Genomic DNA, 23,067 nt, shown 5'->3' on the forward strand with positions numbered 1-23,067 from the left:
GCCTAGCCAGTTAGAAGGATTGTGCAAGGAAGAAGACGAATTGTTGTAAGTACATAATGACTTTGCTGAAGTTCATGAGGCATCTTCTAATATTCATGAGCAAATGAATGGATCTAATGTGGAAATTGCAGAGCATCTTATTGTGGACAATGAGAATGTTGATGATGAGAGTTTCACTTGTGTTGATGAGGAATTACATATTGCTGCTGATATGGTTGGGGATTCTATTGCTACTGATATGGACATGGACCTACATGTTGTTGTTGTGGATATGGATGTTACTACTGAGGCGGAGTTGGATTTACATGTTGTTGATGTGGATTTACTTGTTGAGGATCTACAAGTTGCTACTAATGTTAATGTGGATTTACTTGTGGCTGACACGGTTGAGAATCTACATGTTGCTACTGTTGTGGATTTGGGTTTACATGTTGCTGATTTGGTTTTGGATTTTCATGATGCTGCTTTTATGGTTTTTATTTATGAGAATGTTACTATTATGGATTGTGATAAGTTGTAGAGATTACTTGTGAATCATTATGTTGTTCAGTTTGTTCCTATGAGTGTGCATGCTGATTGGGTAGTTGTGGCATAAAAATTTTGATGTTAATGAAGATGAAATGGTTAATTTGTAGATTTGTTCCCTTGTCTTTGATGGATTGGAAGCCTTTGGTGAAGATGATGTTGAGTACATACATTTCATTTGGCATCGAAGTGTGGAACACACTTTTCTATTTACCTCGGGAGTCTAATGCAAGAGCATCGAGCATGGTAATGAGTGGACCCTATGTCTACGAGTTTAAGGTTATGTCTGGGGCATCACTGTGGATCATTTCCTATGTTTGCATAACTATTGGCTAGTTCGCATTGGAGTTAGAGATCTTTTAGTGGCTGCTAGTAGTGTGTTCTTCCTTTGTTGGACAAACTTTGGAAGTCGTTTCCACAATCTTCGATCCGTGGGAGTTAGCTTATGCAACCTTGGCTCCGGATCATTGGTTAGTGTGTCAACCTATGTCTAAGACCTGATGGTTTTGATTTATCATATGAGTTATTTATGTTTGTAAACTTGGGGCCTATCCGAAGTGTTTAGTTAATGTAATCTACCAAGCCGACTTGTGGCTTGACTTGGTATAAGTAGTCTTGCGATGTCTAGAGTAAAGGTAGTAAGCATTGAGTAGCTAGGAGCATCCTGAGGGATGATAGTTGGAGATGGAAGTTCCCAGATGACATTTGAGTTATTTCTTTGTTTGTAATGGTCGTAACCGGGAAGGCCTTACAGCCCAGCATGTTGGATGTAAATCTTATAATTCTATTATGTTAAAGAGCATTGTTTTGGATTTGAATCTATGTATTATTGTTATCTTCTGTTGTGTGATTATTTGCTAGGGGCTTGATCACCTCCATTGGGGTTACATCCAGCCTTGCAGTGCATCAAATGCAATAACAGAAATGCTGACATATGCCTAGGAAAATAAGCCTATGATATTATGATACCATGTATAAAGAGAGAAAAATGCAATAATAAAAATGCTGACATATATCCAACATCACATAACACAAGAGATGGAGAATATTATTGTGCCCCAAATATGTAATGTACTTTAAAGACACCTTCAATTAATAATTACTCACACTCTAATAGCCCAAAATATCTCCAGCCATTAGAGTCCAGCAAAATACAATATCTGAAATCGGAATGTGACGAATCTATTAGGGTCAGGCTGTCAGGTAAGGAGGAAGCAACTTGAATCTTCCCTCTTCTTCTCTTGCCAACCCCGTGGGATTTCAATTGTAAAGAGACTCAAGCTGGAGATATTTGGTACCATTCATTTGCTGCATCTCCTGCAGTAAAGTTCCTACTACTTGCACTGAGCTAACAGATGATCCCTTTCCTACATGCAACTTCTTCTCAAGGTGCAGGTAGGTTTCTGTTTCAATGACTATGTCACTGTCTTTAAGACTACAGTTATGATTTCTCTACCTTGTCCTGACAGAATCCACGTTCTTTATTTGCTAAGGTCTGCTTTCTCTGTGCTGTTCTATTGTCTGGAGCATCCAGCTTGCCAACAGTCTCTCTTAATTGCATGGTTCCCAGAGTGTGTAGCAGTTAAGAGCAATTGAAGTGGATTTTAAGCTACGATCAGGGCTAAATTAGTTTTACTTAGTTTTATAAAGATTTGTTTGTTTTCATTTAATAGTATTTAGCCCTATGGCCTATGTTCTATTTTCTATCAGCATTCCTGCAATTAGTTTTCTGCTAGGGGTGTAAACCTTTTTATCCTGATCTTTGTTCACAGGCCTTCAACATATTTGTATACATTTTCTCAGTTTGTCGTGGTCTGACCAATATTTTGTTGCATCTAGTAAGTCTCAATACAATTAATTCACAATAAAAAAAAACAGTATGTCATCCACTATGATATATTAGACACAAGTCATGATGGTAAAAACTTGTTTACTGTCACTGTCAACACCTGCATGGTATGATTATAAATTCAAAATGTCCTGGCTTTATAAACAAATTAAATTTAAGGCAACCTGCGATTTGAAATTATATCTTGTTGCAAAATCAGGAACTGGCATGCAAAGAAATCACTTTGATAGATGAAAAATATTATTTCAACAAATAAATTACATGGTCCATGTATTACATAAAAGAAAAGGGGAGCAACATAGTGTATTTGGAACTGAAGAATAATTCCCAAATCTCAGTGCGGATTTAGAAAGAGAACATGATCTTAACTCACACGTTCATGTTTAGCTGAATGAGACGTCTTTGCTGATTTTTTAAGACCAAGTAGTGTCTTAAACCAGTTCCTTGACCCACCCATGGCATGAAACTTGGATTAGTGATCACAAATAGAACTTCAAAACCTGAGACAAGAAAAATGAGCATTAATTTCCATGTCCAATAATTAATTCTCAAATTCAAAAAAGTATCTGGCATCCAAAGGATAAACACAATATTTAGTTCTGTGAGTAACCACCATATGCATGCGCTGACTTGAAAGATGGATGCCCAAAATTCATGAAATGTGTACGTCCTTATCATCAGATTATAAGTGGAAGTATATCTTATCGGTAAGCATTGTCTTCCACAATGGCATAAAAATATCATAAGATTTTAAGTGGAAGAGTTTTATCGGCAAGCATAGTCTTCCACAATGTCATGAGAATGACCATAATTTTTTATTTGCATATTAATATCATCATAAAATCTAAAAAAGAGCATCTATTTCTCCCTCAAATTGAAGGTACAATTTGACCTCTTGATATATCAATCCATGACAAAAGGTATTTGATAAATTGTCAGCTTCACTAGAATCGGTAATTAAAAATTAATTGAACAGATTACAATTGTGAATTCTTTATTTGGTCCTGGAGATTCTGATTTCATTAATTACTATGCTACCAATACAGAAAATGTACCAAAGATAAATTATCATACTGAAAAGAGACAGAACACATGTAAAATGCCAGCACTCGGTGATATTGCAAAATTGTTTATCAACATTGAAAGAGTAATAATAATCGTTGTCATTAGATTTCCACAATCCATTAGAATTACATAAGACTTTTCTGGAATTTGATTGTGTATGAACTTTTAACATCGATGTTTTGGATCACATTTTTTTCTATTCTCTTGCACTCTCCTTCAATCTGATGATGGATCGCTGTGTGTGATCCAAAACATTGATGTCAAAAATTCATACACAATCAAATTCCAGAAAAGTCTTATGCAATTCTAATGGATTGTGGAAATCTAATGACATTAATTGATACCCTTCATGGAAGAGAACTTTGTTTTAAATCTAAACAATTGGAAGTGCTGAGAATCAAGCTCATGAAGAAATAACATTTTTTCTATTTTCTTGCACTCTCCTTCATCCTGATGATGGATCACAGTGTGTGATCTGAAACATCGATGTTAAAATTCATAGACAAACAAATTCCAGAACAATCTTATGTAATAATAATTGTGGCTAGTCATTTTTTTTTAAAATGCCACACTCAAAATATCGTAAAAATTTAATATAGTTTCATTTTGTTTTAAATAGCTAATGATACCAACTCAAATTTATGTTGAATCTAGATAGCATGTCAATTATACTTTCACATGTGAAAGCTCGCATTGATTGTGATCTGTAAACTAAGATGGAGATCATGTTATAGTTTTCCAATTACAGATTTAAAAGAGGAAGAACAAAGTGAAGTAGCAATTCAAATAAGCAATTGAACCTCATAGCTTAGAGTAAGCAAACATTGAATTAAAGAAAACTTTAATTCAAGAGAAAACTCCAACAAGGCTGAGGTTTATGGCCTCGTCCTCTATCTCCAATCCAATTAAAAATCTTAGGCCTCTTTGGAAAAACAAGAAGCGATATCATATGGTGTTCTGCCCCTAAGATCATTATCAATTCTCAATTGCTCACTAAGTGTGAAAATTTCTGATTTAAATCACTTGGATGCTGTCAAGTTCCCTATATGCTAATTCACATTGAATATGTCGAATTACACATTTTCAAGCCTAAAAATAAGGTGAAAAATGTCCTTAAGTTCAAAAGTGCAGAATTCAAAATGCCATGGGCCAGTTCTAGATGCAAGACAAAACAATTGCTGATTGCCCTGCCAGTTGCATAACAGCTTCTTTTTGAAACCAGCAGTTACTTAAAGTTAAACAACCACCTATAGAAACCAGAAGTTTTTACGTATGCTCAAAACTTCTTTGTTTTCTGCTAAAAGCACCTGCTTCCTTCATCAAAACATTAAGTGTTATAGTTGTACTCTAGTTCAACATGGATCAATAATGCAGCTAATGTTTTTCAAACATTTATAAATCACAACTCCCCAAAAGCTTAAGCAAAGCCTTAACTTTTCAAATCAACAGTCCAGTGAAACCTTGTACATCTATGTAATGCCCCTATGAGCTTGGCAAAAACCAAAACAAAAGAACATTTTTTTAGCATTTCTTACAATTTTGCTCAGATTATCATTAAAAAGGAATGTTCTCTTAAAACAGCAATAATTTTCTTGGTAAGTCATCCTAAGATCCCCCTAGATTTGACACACTTGGCTTCTCGAGCTATCATTGAGCTTTACTTTCATGTCCAAATCTGAAAAGTCCTCGATTTCTTTTCACCCAAGGTGATAGGCCTAATGACGTTCTTTATGACAAGATTTAATTTGGGTCAAGCCATAAAAATTTCTTGAATCAGGTACTGGAAACATATGGCTAAGTCTGGTAAATTTGTCTCATGTCCATGAAATTTCTTGCATCTTTACTACAAGTGCAGAAGTGCTTAATACAAATTGGTTTAATCAAGTACTCTAGGTCTAAAAGATTAATGGTCTTAGTGTAGAAAACAATTCTTCTACTGAGTGGGAAGCGAATAAGAAGAAAACTTAAATTTCTGATCCTTAATCAATTAAAAACATCGAGTGATAAGGATAAATATTAAAAACTGGAAAAAAATGAGAGCAAATCACACAAAGAAACTTTAATGCCTGATGTACGTGGAATACCCAGGATGGGAAAAAAATGAGAAATTTTAATATCCTAATCCAACCTCATGAATAAAATTGTGTACTTTAAGAGCACCAACCCTAAGAATCACCAAATCTCTTGTTTGGGAGCACCAACTTCTTTAACTAAGGACCAATTCACCATCCTTGAGGCATCAACCTTTTGGATATTACAAAAAAATTGCTTATACAAACCTCTTCTAACTTGCAGATGTAATACAAAACATTTCTCAATTTTATGACTTATAGAGTTAGATAGAATAGTCTTGCTTTCAGAGTTTACAATGACATTCTCAAAATTGACAAAAACAATTAACCTCAGATTTTATAATGCAAACAGACTATAAAATCACTCACTATAACTCTCAGGTTTTACAATGCAGGCAGACAACACTCATACTTCACATATGCAACTTCTAATACATCTGCCATCTTACCACAGCACCTTGCTTTGCATTGGGCAATTTACCTCTTATCCATGACACACATATTGACTTGTGCTCCACCGATCCTATGCATCCTTTAAATAGTGTATTTGTTCTCTCCCATCAGATGGCAGTTTCAAGACAGTTAATAACTGTTTAAAACAGTTTGCAGTTACAACTATATAATAGTTGGCTGGGGTGGCAGTCAGCTGGAACTGAAAACTAATCCAACCAACACCTCATTTACTCCTGAAACACAGGGATTCATAACTAGTTCAGTCTGAGGATGGGTGTATGCAGTACTATTTGGATCAACATTCTGCAGAAAGAACTATTTTGAAGACTTCTTATACAGAAATCTTCATCATCGTCTGAGACCAACATAATCTGAACATTTTGAAGGTAACTACATTCTTATTTTCAAAGATATCTAATGTTTGTCTTGTTGTTTTTCATTAAATGATATCTAATGTTTGTCTTGTCGTTTTTCATTAAATTATGCCAAAAATACAGGTAAACATAACATTGATGGCTGCAGATCCAACAGACAGTCATTGCCTTGCCATCTGAAGATTGTGATGCTACCATTGGAGACACACAGATGTATGCAATCTGTAAAATCCAAACTGAGTTTTCATAAAACAGATTTCTGCGAATTTTATTGACATTAATGCATCTGTCTGGACTTGACACAAAGTACAAGAACAAAAGTTTCTAACACTTAGGTCTAAGACTGAGAATTTCGTACTTTACAATCCTCCTTTTTGTATCTTACAAGAATTTTAGTGTATTTTGTGCCTTTTACCCACTTTTTGACCCTCGTAGATTTCTTTCTATGACTAATCATAGATTCCCTATGTAATCCTAACCCCTTGCCCGTGTGTCTAATTTTTATTTAAATTTTTCACGCCCCCCTTGTCCCCTCTTAGTAATACCTTTTAACCTTTTACCCGATCAAATGATTAGATCCTATAGTGCAAAATCACTATTTTTTAACTTTTAAAATATGTATCTTGAAGTTGACTTTGAGATACATGTGACCACCATCTTTAGATAGTCCACTTTACACTTGATTTTTCCTGAAAACTGATACTCGTCAAGCTCACCAATCCTTGGTGCTAGGTGATTACTAGTTGGCTTGGTAAGCTCAATCTTTAATAGGAGGTGCATTCATTAAGGGGATTCAAGGAACATTAATTTTCCTCCCCGAACTCCCTCGAAAAATTTAATAAACCATACCTCATTTCCCTCATTATTACATAGACCATACTAAGTTTTCACTTGGGAGCCTTAAACGAGAAAACATTTTTTGAAAGAGTGAACATGTGTTAGTATGTACTGTTTTTTTTTATTGTACTGCATTATGAACCAATATTTGCAACAATCTTGTGCAGCTTTACAACAAAAATTTAAAAGGGATCTCTCTTCACTTTGGTTTAGCATTTTCATAGTTTTGCATAGCTTAGACTAATTTCTGCATGGTTTCTGTTTAACTAAAAACATCCCTGTGTTTACCCTATAATTAGCCTACACCCTTCACACCTCCCCTCATCAATATCCATCCATTTCCCACCATTTCCCTTTCCACATGTATTTTGCATTCCTTATCCCTTCCTTGCGTCCTTTTGAGCCAAAGTGAGCTTATCCTCAAATTTTTTGGTCAATTTCTTTTTAGAATTCCTTATACATTTCCCAGGAACCTATCATTCCATTGTTGCATTAATCATCATCATATGTACTTCAGATTTGCAGTCCTTTAATATCATTTTTATTGTGTTTCTATCCCGTCTCTTATTTTTCATTTGTGAGTTATAGTGTGTCCTAACATAGGTTTTCCTCTTTCCTTTAAATTTCTTACCCATTGATTGAATCCCTATGCTTGAAACGTATTGTCTTGGGTTTTCCTTTTTGTTGTCTTTTCTGACTCTGACCTCCCTAGTCCATCTCTTTTCTTCAGAAATTTCAAAATACCTAGTTTCGATTTTTGTCTCCCAATTTCTGTACAAACTCACATTATCTTTCCTTGAATTTATGTTTTCCACTCCTTCACTCGGCCCTCTTTCAAGTTCCTTAAGTCCTCTTGTCCCATATTTCCATCTTGCCCTCCCCAATCATTCTCCCACCATGACCTTTGTTTGGTCCTTATCATTATCATCACATATGCAATAAAATCTTGGGTTTGCGCTTAGCATTAGTGAGATTAATTAAGTGTAAACTTAGTGAAAGATTTATATCAATATTTTTTACCAGCATGTGGATCTTTTGTAAATGCCCACAAGTAGATATGAGGTAGTCTCCCCTTTAAATATTTGGTGTGTGCGGTCTCCTTCATAGGTTTTAAGCTTACAAGTAAAATACAAGATCTGTGCTCAGCCTTTACAAGTGTAAGAAGGGAACTTGTTGGAAATGATGAGTACAAGCTCTATGTCTACTTTGATGACTAGCCACTGATCACACAAGGACCAAGCAAACCAAAAAGCATCAATAAATCTCAATGGCCTTTTCCTAAGCATATTTTCTGACAAATTTTGCAAGTTTCTAACAAGCTATACTTAACAGTTTTTAATGTACACCTTAAATGTATAAAGTGTAATTACCTCTGTGTGTTTTTATCCAATTCTCAATCTATTTTTCTCCACTTTCTGGTCTTCTCCCTAACAAGTAGCAAGGCAATATTCTTGCCTAATTGCCTGCAATCTACACTCAACGTATTGTGCCATCCTTTTCAATAAAACCACCAGTATGCCTCAATGTGAAACACTAGGCCTGACATATAGTTTTTTATTGACTCGTGCTTCTCCATTCTTAGCTCATTTTTCTCTATTACAATCATGCAATATGGTGCAATGAAAATCAAACCAATTCATGGTTGCTCATCAAGAGTACAAACAGCCTCCCTTTTCTGCAACAATTCTAACAATCTTCAAGGAATACATCTACAAATTTCTTCAAACAAGGGTGACCATAAAGAATCAGCTATTTGTCTTTATAATTGCTTAAATTTAACAGCCTGGCTTACTCATCTTTCTAACTTTATATACAAACACAAGTGCACAAGTAACAATTGATAGATTCATCAAATTTCTGCCATGTCTTCTTCGTCATTCCAGCATTTGACAGTTGTCTTATGATAGTCCACATTGACTTCAGATTCACAAACCAATCTATTCCACTAGCAAGTCATGTGGTCACAGTTGAGTGAAAACAGGAGAATCTAGGTTTCCAAGGCTTCTAACTTAATGTCATGTCCCTTTTTTAGTGACATGTTATTTTGTTTGAATTTGCCTATCATGGACTCTCATAGGCAGATGGTTTTGGTGAGAGAGTCATTCTGATGATTATTTGGGGATTGGATGGTCTTATTTGCTCTTGGAGAGATGGGGTTTATCATATTTTTATTTTTATGTGTTATGCGGGGCCAAAATATTATAATTTTGAGTTGAGTTGCACTTTTTATTTTATAAAGTTACTTTTTATATAAAAGTGCATTATAAAAGGATTTCATAAGAATATTTTATGGATACTTCTAGAAGTTCTTAGGGGTTTCTTAGAAAAGTGAATAAATAAAGTGCTTAGCCTCTCATTTGGACATCCCATGACTCGAGTTTACACTACTTTTCTCTTTGAGCATTTGTGGCGCCATCTTGGTCTATAGATTGTCATTTGATCATTAGGAACGGAGTCTCCTAAGGATTTGCATAACTGAGGAGGTGAAATATCCTTTCAAGGGTTGCAGTTTGGAACTGGTATTCAGCTACTTCAAGTTGGGCTTATTTGGTCATTTCCAACAGGGTTTGATTTTCAGTCTGGACAAACATTTTTGCTCATATCTCACTGTTGGCGAGGAGTTTGATTTTTATTTTCTGGGAGAATTTTTCTTGGAGCCTAGTGATTTTTTCTACTATCATTTTTGGCACCTTTCAGCCCAGCATTTATTTTTGTAAGGAGCTGTACCAGTCCGTACATGTACAGCTGTACCTGCAGGCCATATGGTCAGCAAGTTTGAGGGCAGGTTGGAGTTACATTTTCATCATTTTGTCTTCAGCATTCAGTCTCCAGCATTTGCTCAATCCAGGTTCTTTCATTTCAGTTTGTAGTTGTAAGAAATTCTCATGTGCCATGTTGTAATGCCTTGAGATGAAAATCGCATATCATATGTAAAAGCATTTAGTTATCATTGAATGAATATATTGGCACTATTTTACATCAGTTATTTAAGTAGATTTGTTGCACAACAATTTCCTTTATTCAGCATTTTACTTTCAGCAATATATTTAGTTTGCATGCCAAGTGTTTGACAAAATTACACAGTTCAGTATTAGTGGCCTATTGGCAAGGGCCATTGCACTTAAGGGCACAATTTTGAACTTGTCTAAAAATTGGTTGCTTATGACATTATGTCATTTCCAGCATGCATAAATTTGTTGCGGAGATACTATTAAAATTACACCTGAACAAGAAAGGAGAAATAAACCACAAGTAGCACTGCTATCAATTGAAGTCACATGTAACGTCCTCATTTTTAGCAAGTCTCTGCAGTTGGCTCTGCCAGTACATCATTGCGGCCCTCGTGAAATGGAAGTGAGATTTGAGGATCTCAATTGTGGACTCACTATTTTTAGTAAGTCTATTTTGGATAATTGTCATATTTGGCAGTGCAGTTGGTGGTGGTGGCAGTTGATCATCACTTGCATTGGTTGGAGTTATTTGTTTAATGGGTTCATGTTTATTAATTAAATGATGATGCTTTATAATTATCAAGGCACTTTATGTTATTTAATGTTATAGTGTGATATTGTAAAGATGAAGCTTCTTAAGTGAAAAGTGTGATGAAGAAGCTAAGTGCCAAAGTGTATTATAAATATGAGCCCATGGAAGAGAAAAAAACATCAAATTGTCTATTTGCTTTTTGTTGTCTTTGTGCAAGTTTCTGACTTTGGTGATTTCAAGTCCCTTGCTGAGGTACAAGAGTTTGAAGCTGGGTTGTGCCTTTAATCCATAGCTTACATATTGTGGATTAAATTCTGAAATTTATTGTTGTCTTCCACACTGTTTCTTCTGTGGCTGGGAAGACTACTGGATGCTTAAGTTATTTGAATTCTGCATTTATCGGGGAGTTGTTGTAAGGAAATTGGTGATTGTTTGTGAAGGTATTTGGTACTGTTGGTGGGTGTTTTTTTAATTTGCAAATAAGGAGTGTTTTTCCTACTGTTTTCCTGTGACTGGAAAGACAATTAAGGGAGGGCTTACTAGTGATTTGGGATGCCAACTTCATCAGTTAGCTGGGCAGTTATATTTGTGCTTTTCCTGAGCGAATTGCTTCTGAGAATGAGCATGATCTTCCAGCCCTGTTAGATGCCCAACCATTGTGCTTATGGAGTGAATTCTGGTCTGTCATTTGGGCCTGCTAAAACTGCATTTGGAGGTCTTTGGGCGTGGTTTCCTTTGCATATCTGAGCGATCTGTAAGCCAAGAATTTCAAACATTGTGCCTGCTACCACATTTGCAATTGGGTGGTAATCCTCCTTAGTACTGGACACACAGTCATTGTGTGTTTGGGCAGCTACCTTAGAGGGGTAAATCTGCGAAACTGGAGATGCCAGCTGGAACGATTGTCTTCTGTTATTCAGAACAGCATTTATACTTGTTGCTAGCGCCACTGTGATTTGTGTGAGGCATGCATCATCAGGCTGCCTGTTGGCAAATTGCCACTGTTTAGGTTCTTCTAGGATAAATGAAATTTCAGTTTGTTTAAAGTTCAAGAATAGTTTTTCGTGGCATTTAATGCAACAAATCTCAGCACTTGAGCATTCAATTATGAATTTCATATTTTTGCAAATACAATAAATTGCAAAACAGTTCTGATTTTTTTATTGTGGTGGGAGTTATTGCATTTTATTTTCAGTATTTCATGATTGATTGATTTGCAAAAACCAATCTGAACTTGGTAATTGGCTTTGTTCACTGTTAGCATTTACTTGCAGAATCCAAGACTTGAGAAGTTCCAGATTATAAAATTTCAAAGTTCCTGAAATTACATATTGTTGGGGAGAGCAGCTAGGTTTATCATAGAGCTTGGTGCAAAGTGTTTGAAAAAATGACAAATAACTGATTATTGAAGAAAATTGGTGTATGTCAAAAGATATAACTGGCTGGGGGTTATTACATCACAAGCTCAATTTCAATCATACCTAGAACAACAATTATTACAGCTTGTCATTTGATAAAGCATTATTGCACAATAATGTAAGTATGGCGATTTATACAAGTGATTTCTTTTAAAAAATCTTGGCCTTCTTCCAATTGTTACACCCCTTAATGGGCAATTTTTGGAAATATAGGGTCCTCTCATTTGGGAAGGCACAATTGAAGAATCATGCCACTTGCCACATGGCCCTCCCATTTTCTTTCTTGGATTCAAATGTCATTGGGCCCATACCTTCTGAATTATGATGGTTAACTTGTTCACGGAGTTTTGTCAATTTCCTCTTTAAAATCTACCACAAACCAATGTCCAAATCTATTTCTTCTTCCCTGCCTAGACTCGCATGACCCATTTTTAAATTGTCAAAAGTCTATACAACTACCGTCTTTGCACTCTTTGCGACAACTTTCTTTGATTTTTTTTTTGTTTATTTTGAAAATACGATTTTCCTTCAACTTCATCCTCACCCAATTGTGCCTTGCATGTTGCATCAAAGAGTGTTGTTTCTCCCATGGTTCTCACCTTCCCCTTTATCTCCCAAGCTACTCACATTGGTCTCCTCATCCTAAATGTAGGCCACATATTTTAACGAACTCAAGAATTTGGAATCATATTTCAATGTTCCCATGCCTTGTTGCTTCAAAGAATGAAATTACTTCATCCAAGAAATGTGAAAAGCATTTGTCAAAGTAGTAACTTACAAAAAGATTGTTCTCCAAATAACTCCCTAGCTATGCCTAATACATTCTCCTTATGGTCCCACAGTAATGTTGCTTCATTATTGAAATGGTATGTAGCAAGTCAAACCTTTTAATTACTAATCCTGTTTCAAAGATTAAAACACATCCACATGCCTGCCCACCATGTGTCAACCTCAACCCAAAACTACAACTACTAAACTTAAATGGTGAATTTTATTAACTTCTTGAGCAAAAAGTTCAAACTTGTCTAATTTTTCATCAATCCAATGTTGAGGGATACAACTTTCTTGGTGACCTTTAGGTTCTAATTTCATTATTTTATAGTCATGTCTAAGGGGTTGTTGGCCTCTATGGCCTCTAAGCTCTTGTAGAGTGGACTATTTCGCAATCACACTCTATAGTTACTCTATAATCCAATATTGATTTCGTAGTGCGAAGTGCATACACCAATCTTCTTACATCCCAAGACCCCACAAATCAGACCATCAATCACTTAGAGCTCTCTCCAACCACCATCATTCACCTTCCTTTTGATCCATCTTTCAACTTTAACAATCTTGTTGTCTAGATCAACATGAATGCCAACTTTAAACCATGAAATTACTTCTAAATGGTCCATTAATCCCTTTACTTTGAAGCATTTTTTGATACCATGGATAGCACCCCAACAGGCTTGGCAACCACCAAACCAAAAAAAATCACATCTCACACTTCAAGCATGTCAAATCTAAGATGGCTTCGAGATGAATTCCCAAAGGAAATTATTGTGGTTGTATGACCACATATAAAAAAAAAATTACACAAGGTGACGATCAAGTGACAATATTCATGACAAATGTAATTTGGGTAGAGCCGATTTAATTTTCTCAAACTCAGTATTGCGTAAAACATGTCCGGCTACCATTGGTTTATGTCTCACTTCCAAGAAATTTCTTGTGTCTTAAATTATACTTATGAGAAAAAGAGCATTTAAAGTGCTATGGTTTGATCACAGATTCTAGGTTTGAAGGGTAATATTCTTTGGTTGAAGGCCCTTGTGGACAAGAAACTCCTGTTAAAACATGGCATAATCACAAGTTGTGTCTCTAAGACTTCATTTTAAATTATTTCAGAGAGGACAAGTGTCAGCTTAGAGTTAACTTCGAGATAGACTCGTGGCATACACCAAACAATCACATCCCTTAGTCTCAATATCTTGGAAATGCACTTACTATCAATATAAGTTATTCAAGACCTCAGCTTTGGGACTCAAAGAAGTTTTTTGCCAAAGCTCCATGAATGCAAATTTGAAATTTCCCTACTAACTCCAATTAATTTATGCACTCAATTCCAAACTTACTAGCAATTAACCTTCAACACTCATTTGTCCATGCAAATGCATTGTGTAAAGGAAGGGCAGCAATCCACCCAAGACATCAATAGTCAAAAATTACCTAGGACTTAGTACTTTTATATATTTTGACAGGCTTGGGATCATAGGTCAAGAACACTCCAGACATTATGCTTTGGTAGCATCTCATAAACACAAGGATCCTTACAAAATTTTAACTAGCTAGATCTCTTAGTTAGGGTCCCTTAGACCAAATTTGCACCGAATTCTTTGTAATATATCAATTTGGAACCGACTACGAACCGGATACAAATGTGCAACGAATCGACTTGCAATTTTGGTGCTAGAAGACTGAATATGGTAACTTAGCCCAAAAAGATCCCAAAGAAGCCCAATGTCAAAAATCCTTAAGCTATTTTCATTGCATTGGAATTAAAGTAAATTATTAACCACAGCTTTAAAGGTTACAAGCATCTCAACACGTTCTTACAAAATAACAAAACCTTAAGCTATTTGCATTGCATTGGAATTAAAGTAAATTATTAACCACAACTTCAAAGGTTGCAAGCATCTCAACACGTTCTTACAAAATAATACAACATTCGCATGAGCATTATTAGCTTTGGCCATAAATATATTTCATCCAGTTCTCAAGAGTAATAAAGCGCAATGCCTTAAAAACAAGGACAGGAATTTTCTTGATCATCTAAAGATCATCCATTTTCAATGGACAAGACTTGACTCCAATGGATCAAAAATTTATAATGCACCCAATAGATTGACAAATAGGATTTTTCCTAGGCTTAACTATTTGACGTTGGCTCCAAACAAAGGCAACACTCATCCACTGATTGAGAACGCAATATTCCATGGACAATTTTACAAGAGTATTGAGAGCCTTCATGAAATTTGGGTTTTACTCAACCAATGACCATTGAGACTAAAGGATGTCCAACATGCAGGATTCACATCATGGACTTGATAATTTTACTCAAGAGTTATGCCAGGCTTAAACAAATTACATCCCATATGGGATTGAAATACTCATTACCCAAAAACATCCCAAAGAAGCCTAATGTTACAAAACCTTAAGCTATTTACAGAGTAACATTCAAAATCTTGGAGCCAAAATACAATACATTCAATGTCACAAAACCTTAAGCTATTTGCATTGTATTGGAATTAAAGTAAATTATTAACCACAGCTTCAAAGGTTGCAAGCATCTCAACATGTTGTTACAAAATAATACCACAATATTCACATGAGCATTACTAGCTTTGGCAATAATTATATTTCATCCGGTTCTCAAGAGTAATAAAGCACAGTGCCTTGAAACAAGGATAGGAATTTTCTTGATCATCTAAAGATCATCCATTTTCACTCCTGGGCATTGTAAATCAGTAAGCTCGGCAATCCCTTATGCCTAAAGACATACTATGACAAAGTCTATCCTTACCTTAGACAATCAGTCATTTCCACTCTAACTCAAATAATCACAATACAACAAATTGTGATCACAATCAGTCTGGATTATGTAACTATATGCAAGAGTATAAATGTACTGGTAAACCTAGTAGCAGAATATATTTTCAATTTCAGAACTCTGACCTGATTGTCATGTCTTGCAGATATCAGTAATCACAATGCAAATATAATGTTCAGACTTGAGGTGGAAATTCTGAAGATGGTGCTTATCTTTCTTCTGATATCTGAAGACAGAGAGAGAGTACTATTATTGTTTTCAATGGTTCTATCTCTTGCAATCTCAATCATATATATAACCCTATGAACGGTGGTCATGCCTAATCAATTCATCATAATTAGTTTCCAAGAGCCCTGATCATAATCGGGTATTTAAAGTTAACTAGATTCAACACAAATCTCATTAGTATTAGTTGTGTTAACAAGTCAAGACCGATCAATAAGGCAATGAATATAAATATAAACAATGCTTGCACAATTTCAAGAGATAATTGAAAGTTTCATACTTGTCAAAGATATGCACAGTCAGATCACTAGAGGAAGGATAGTTATGGGATCATAAAGATGATTGTGTATGAATACATGTATTACAGTTCCCAAAGTGAACTGGTACACATCTATGCATACATAGTTATCAGTTACACATCTTTCTAGACTGAACAACGCTATAATATTTAACACTCCCTCTTAGCTAGGGACGACAACAAGGTATGAATAGGTTTAGATATCACCTGGCACATGATATCAAGGACTATACAAAATACCAAGTCAGCATGATACTCGTATATCCTAGTTATAGTATGTGCACTGACACCACATCGCATGATGTCTACCATAACATGTCATGGCATGTCCACGGACATTACGTCACACATAATGTCCACTATTATTATCTAACTAAGACCAAATTTATCTACACCAGATATCAAGTCAACATGATATTGATCAATCAGTCTGAGAGATATTAACTATCAAGACATTCTAAGAATATCAAGTCAACATGATACTCGTCATGATAGTAGACATTGTAAAGTCGTCACCTTACAATGTTGAATACAAGTGTACATTATTAGAAAGGTCATCACCTTTCCGTAATATATACAAGTGAGGCCCATCAAGTCATAGAATCACACATATGACAAAAGATTTTACACATTAAACATCTTTTAAAATTATATATTAGTACAAATAGAACAAATTTTGAGATTTAGTCTCAATGAATTGCATTTCAACCATACCAAGTTTCCTTCTGAACTGCTCCACTTTAACTCTAGAGAGAGTCATAGTAAGGATATATGTTGTTTGATCATTTGTACAAATATATTCCAACTGAATTGCTTTCCTTTCAATTGTATCCCTCATGTAGTGATAAGGAATATCTATATGCTTGGATCAATGATGGAAAACAGGATTAACTGAGAGCTTGATGCAATTTTGATTGTGACAATGTATAGTAGTGGGTTCAAGAACTTTCCAAATGGTCCCACAATCAATTTTCGAAGCCATACTGCTTCTCTAGCTCCCATTGTGGCTGCAATGTATTTTGCTTCAGTAGAAGTTTGTGCTATGGAAGGTTGCTTCCTAATTATCCAAGAGATCATAGCAGATCCCAAACTAAAACATCCAAAAGTACTCTTACGATCAGTCACACTTCCGGCCCAATCTGAATCTGAGTATCCACATAAGTCTAGATCAACATTCTTATATTTGAGCCCATATCCAATAGTATCTTGTAGGTATCTCAAGATGTGTTTAGCAGCAACGAGGTGTATTTCACGTAGTTCACACATAAACTGACTAAAGGCATTCACAGCATAGCAAATGTCAAGTCATTTATTGACCAAGTACATCAAGGATCTGATAATCTATTTATAGAGGGTAGGATTTCCAAATATGGATTCAGTTGTTGCTTCTTTCAACTTGTGTAAGTTTGTTTCCATGGGTGTGGACATAGGCCTATAGTTTAGCATTCCAAATCTTTTCAGAATGTCAACAGTATATTTTCCTTGATTTAGAAGAAGACCATTAGGTTTCTGCCAAACTTCCAATTCTACAAAGTACTGTACTAGACCCAAATCCTTCATATCAAATTTTGAAGCCAAATCCTTTTTGCATTGAGCAATGAGGTGAGCTTCTCCTATAATCAGCAGGTCATCAACCTATAGAATTAATATTAAAATGTCACCTTTAATATCTTTAAAATAGAGATTTGGATCAGCTTCATTTTTGGAGAAACCCAGTCCTATAAGGTATCTGTCAATTCTCTTGTACCAGGCTCTTGGAGCCTGTTTGAGTCCATACAGAGCTTTCTTCAATTAGCATACATGGGATGTTGCATCATGAATCACAAAACCATACGATTGTTCTAGATAGACTTCCTCTTTGATAGTCTCATTCAGGAATGATGTCTTTACAATCATCTGGTGTGTCTTCTAGCCCTTAGGTGCAGCAATGGCTATAATTGCTCTAGTAAACATATATCTGGCAACTGGTGCAAATGTCTCCTTCTGTGAGAAACTTTTTGCAACAAAACGTGCCTTATGCTTATCTATACTGTCGTTTGCAGCATGTTTGATTTTGAAGAGTCATTTAGAGGAGACAATAGATTTCCCTTTAGGTCTAGGTATTATATCCCACACATCATTTTTTAGAATGGACTGATATTCTTTGGTCATGGCATCTTTCTTTTCCTAGTATTTAAGAGCTTCATTTACACTAGTAGGTTCTGAATTTGTAATCCCATTCATTAGTTCCATGTAGTTGATAATATGTTAGGCCTCTTACTCTCTCTAAAAGTGCCTTTTGGAGCAGCGAAGTTTTCTGCTTCCTCAATAACCTTTCCAGCCCAAAGTGGTTGTTTCCTTTTGTTAACATTATGATTTTGCTCCCTCTTAATTTCAAGATTAGTATGGTTTTCATTAGGGTTTTCTTCTAGTTGCTCCCTCTGAGTCTCAGAAGTAGGTTCTTCCTCCATGTTCTCAAGTGAGTCCTAAATTTCTAATTGACCTGAGCTCTTTGACCTTTTGAACACAATGTCTTCCTCGAAGGTGACATCCCTGCTCAACTCTACTTGGTCTTGATTAGGTAGGTATATCATGTAACCTTTACAAGTTTCACTATAACCTACAAAAATCCTTGGTTCTCCCAAAAGGTTCTAATTTTGTCCTTTTTTATTTAGGTACATTTATGTATACAGGGCACCCAAATATCCTAAGATGGCTTATATCAGGTTTTATCCCGGTAAAGGCTCTTTTGGTGTTTTATTATCAAGATGTGAGTGAGGACATCTATTTTGTAAGTAGATAGTTGTTCTTGAAGCTTCTGCCCAAAATGAAGCATCAAAATTTTGGTCATACATCATTGACTTTGTAACTTTACACAATGGTTTTGATTTTCCTCTCAACTACCCCATTTTGTTGCGGATTATAAGGTACAGTGAACTCCCTCTTAATCTCGGAATTAATATAAAATTCTTTGAAGATTTCTGAAGTGAATTCTTTCCCATTGTCAGTTCTTTGGGTTTTTACTTTCTTTCCAGATTGAGTTTTCTGTTAGGGCCTTGAATTCTTTGAATTTCTCAAGAATCTCTTTTTGACTCTTTGCATTTCAAGAAGTAGATCTAGGTCTTTCTAGGGAAATCATCCACAAAAATTACAAGTATAGAGACCCTCCCATTGATGGTATTGACATAGGTCTACATAAGTCAGAGGACTAATTCCAATACATTTTCAGTTTTGCTTAGACTATTTTGGTAGGATCCTTTAGAGTTCTTCCATAAAGAACACCCCTCACATGTTCCATTATGGATTGTATTTAGTTTCGGAAGTCTTGTCACTAATTTTTCCATAAATGTAAGGGCTTGAAAATGTATGTGCCATAATCTTTTGTGCCAGATTTCATTGAAGTCAAGGGTTTCATGAATGAGAGCTTGTTTTGACTCAGTGCAGAATTTGTATAGGTATCCATGTCTTACACCTGTTGTTTTAGCCTTCTTTAAAGTAGTATTCTTTGGCCATGCCAAGACATTTCATTCATGAAAGCAACTCTATATCTTTTATCTTCTAGGGCACATATAGATACTAGGTTTCTTCTAATTCTTGGTACAAATAGAACATCTTGTAGTTGAATAGTGATGCCCGAATCTAATTTAATGTTACAAGTCCCTACTCCTTTTACAAGAAATGCGGAGTCATCTCTAATGGTTACCTCTTCCTCATTTTCTTCAACCATAGTATCTTGATGTTCTTGAGATCCAGTGATATGTCTAGAATCTAGATGACCCGTCAATCACCCAAGTATGGACTCTATTTGATATATGATTTGATAGTGCTGACTAGATTAGAAACTTCTCAAGATCTTCTGTATTTTTTTTCCTTACTTTAGCATAGGATGCTTGTTTCTGAAGTCTGTCAGGGCATTTGGCAGCAAACTGTCCATATTCATCACATCTGAAACACTGGACTTGTAAAGCATCTCTCCTTTCCATGAAATTTTTTCTTCCTTTTGCAGTTCTTTTTATTCCCTTTCTTATTATGTTTAGCATTCAGAACATCAAGGTCTTCATTTGTGGATTTTTGTTTGGTTCCTTTTGGTAACTGCCTAGTTTCTTCTTGTAGACAGTCAGACCTTATGTGGTCTAACCTTGGGAGTTCTGACCTTGCACTTCTGCCTTGTTTGAATGATTCCCATGAGTTGGGTAGTCCGCTTAGGGCTATAAGGGATAATTCTTTGTTTTCTATCTCATGCCCAATGTTTGATAGTTGATCCCTTAATTCTATTATTCTCATGAAGTAAGCAGTCACAAATTCTCCTTTATTCATACTTATGTGGTTCAGCTGTGTTTTGAGTGCAAGAAGGGATAATTCTTTGTTTTCTATCTCATGCCCAATGTTTGATAGTTGATCCCTTAATTCTATTATTCTTATGAAGTAGACAGTCATAGATTCTCCTTTATTCATAATTATGTGATTTAGCTGTGTTTTGAGTGCATTGGTTCTTCCTGTATTATTTATCTCAAAGGTGTTCTCTAGAGATTTTTACATGAGGTATGCAGTTGTCTGCTTTGCCAGTACAAGTACTATGTGATCTCACGCAGAATCTACTATCAGTTTCAAAGCTTTCTTGTTATTTTCAATCCATTGGAATTTTTTTGGCACATCCTCAGGTTCTGTCTATTTATCTTTTACATATGAATCTACTTTGTTCTCATCTAATATCATCATGATTCTTAGTTTCCACGCTATGACGTTGTTGGCACCCTCGAGGCGATCCTCAAATCTGATTGGATTTGTCATTTTGAGTGATGGAAGTGTGATAGAACTTTATTAATATATATAGTCTGATTTCTCAAGTTTAACTTTGATCTTCCCAACTTGGCTCTGATACCATGTAAATGTAATGGTAAACTTAGTAGCACACAGTTATTTTCAATTTCAGAACTCTGATCTGATTGTTTTGTCTTGCAGATATCAGTAATCACAATGCAAATATAATGTTCAGACTTGAGATAGAAATTCTGAAGATGATGTTTATCTTTCTTCTGATATCCGAAGGCAGAGAGATAGCACTATTTATTGTTTTCGATGGTTTTATCTCTTGCAATCTCAATTGTATATATAGCTCTATGAATGGGTGGTCATGCCTAATCAATTAAGGAGACATGACGGTTCATCATAATTAGTTTCCAAGAGCCCCGATCATAATCGGGTGTTTACTGTTAACTGGATCTAAAACAAATCTTATTAGTGTTAGTTGTGTTATCAAGTCAAGACCGATCAATAAGGTAATGAATATAAATATAAACAATGCTTGCACAATTTCAAGAGATAATTGAAGATTTCATACTTATCAAAGATATGCACAGTCAGATCGTTGAAGAAAGGATAGTTAATTGGACCATAAAGATGATTGTGTATGTATACATGTATTACAGTTCACGAAGTGAACTGATATACATGTATGTATACATAATTATCAGTTTCACATCCTTCCAGACCGGCCGACACTATCATATTTAACAAAGCGGATTATATTTCACCAATTTCCAACTCTAAATGCAATTTACTTACTCAGAGGCCAAACCAAGACCTGCTTTTCCACCCTCACAACAAGGTGATCAACATAACGAAGGAAGTGAGATGCACAACCAAGAGCAATTTCCACAACCAGTTGACAGAGCTGAATTTCTAGTCAACCAATCCATTAACAATGGCCTCTACCTTCCAAGACTCAGACTCACTGCAATTAACCAAAACACACAAGCATGCATACATACAAACACACACATAAGTCTCTAAATATCTGAATCACAAAAGCTTTCTAAATTGGAGAACTGTATTTTAGATAGATATATTTCAGATATATATGCCTGTAGCTAAAACAACATACAAATGGTTACTTTGTAGCCATATTTATCTCTCTCCTATTTCAGTTCACTTCATTCAATTCCAAGAATCCTCCATGGATCCCTTATTCTTCATCTTGTCAGGTTTAGCAAGAAAAGTAGTTGCTGGATGTATGAAACTCTCCTAGATACTATTTCTTAACAAACAGCAATTTCTTCCACTTGTGTACACTTGAAATATGAAGACAATGGTTGAACAAGAAGAAAGTTAAATTGCATATGATGCAACTCTTCAGTATCCATTTCTACATATTTTTTATCAAGAAATATAGAAAAAAGTTTGCATTAGCATTCTTCATTTGCTATAATTATCACACCTGCTAAAGTGGGGCAAAATGTGAAGTCAAAAAGAGCTTAGTTCACACTTTTCACTCCATGTTTTTTTATCTATTTTAGTGTCCATTGCCTGTAGACATACCTAATCCTTATTTCAAGTATTTATGAGCCGTAAACACCCAAGATGTGAAAATTTGCTGAGCCAGGACTACTTCTGCAACAGTAGCACTAGACTCTAAAAACTTGTTATTGACCCCGAGTAATCGCCATACCTCTAAATTGTTTTGTCTCCTTGATTTCTGATTTCTTAATTTTGTAGTGCCACATTCATCATGAACAATTAATTCAAGGGAGGTGGCTCATTTTAACAATGGCGGAGGGAGAAGACTTGCCTCGATAAGGCCATATAATCAACGTTCACCTCTAACATGATTACATGGGAATAAAATCCATGAATGGTGCACTACCAAAGCGAGCAGAACCTATAGGGTTCTAGGTGACTTCAGAGAAGGAACATTTCTGCATCTAATTCCAACAGTTAAGAGATTGGTAACATTGGTTTTTGGGGATGCAGTTGCAAAGTTTGGTCCTGTGATATGGTCCGAATAGGAACAGATTAAAAGATCAGTCCACACACAAAAGGATTTTGAACTCGGCTTGAGTTGCACCAAAACTCACCCACTTATTATTTGTTGTTTATTGACAACAATTTTAAAGTAAA

General features: G+C 35.5%; 1 protein-coding gene across 4 annotated transcripts in view; it reads right to left on the reverse strand.

The window, feature by feature from the left end:
- The window catches only part of LOC149572385 (protein IQ-DOMAIN 5-like), a 90,932-nt gene that overhangs the window by 65,031 nt on the left and 2,834 nt on the right, over positions 1 to 23,067 (reverse strand). For all 4 annotated transcript variants that reach the window (XM_089813563.1, XM_089813564.1, XM_089813561.1 and 1 more), the window contains exon 2: positions 2,748 to 2,874. In XM_089813563.1, the coding sequence (XP_089669689.1) occupies positions 2,748 to 2,831 (84 nt within the window). In that variant the 5' untranslated portion in view covers positions 2,832 to 2,874. The remainder of the gene's footprint in view (positions 1 to 2,747; positions 2,875 to 23,067) is intronic.

Source organism: Cupressus sempervirens, chromosome 2 (assembly GCF_028749045.1).
Source record: "Cupressus sempervirens isolate cs-2001-9-10 chromosome 2, ASM2874904v1, whole genome shotgun sequence".
NCBI classification, from domain to species: Eukaryota; Viridiplantae; Streptophyta; class Pinopsida; order Cupressales; family Cupressaceae; genus Cupressus; species Cupressus sempervirens.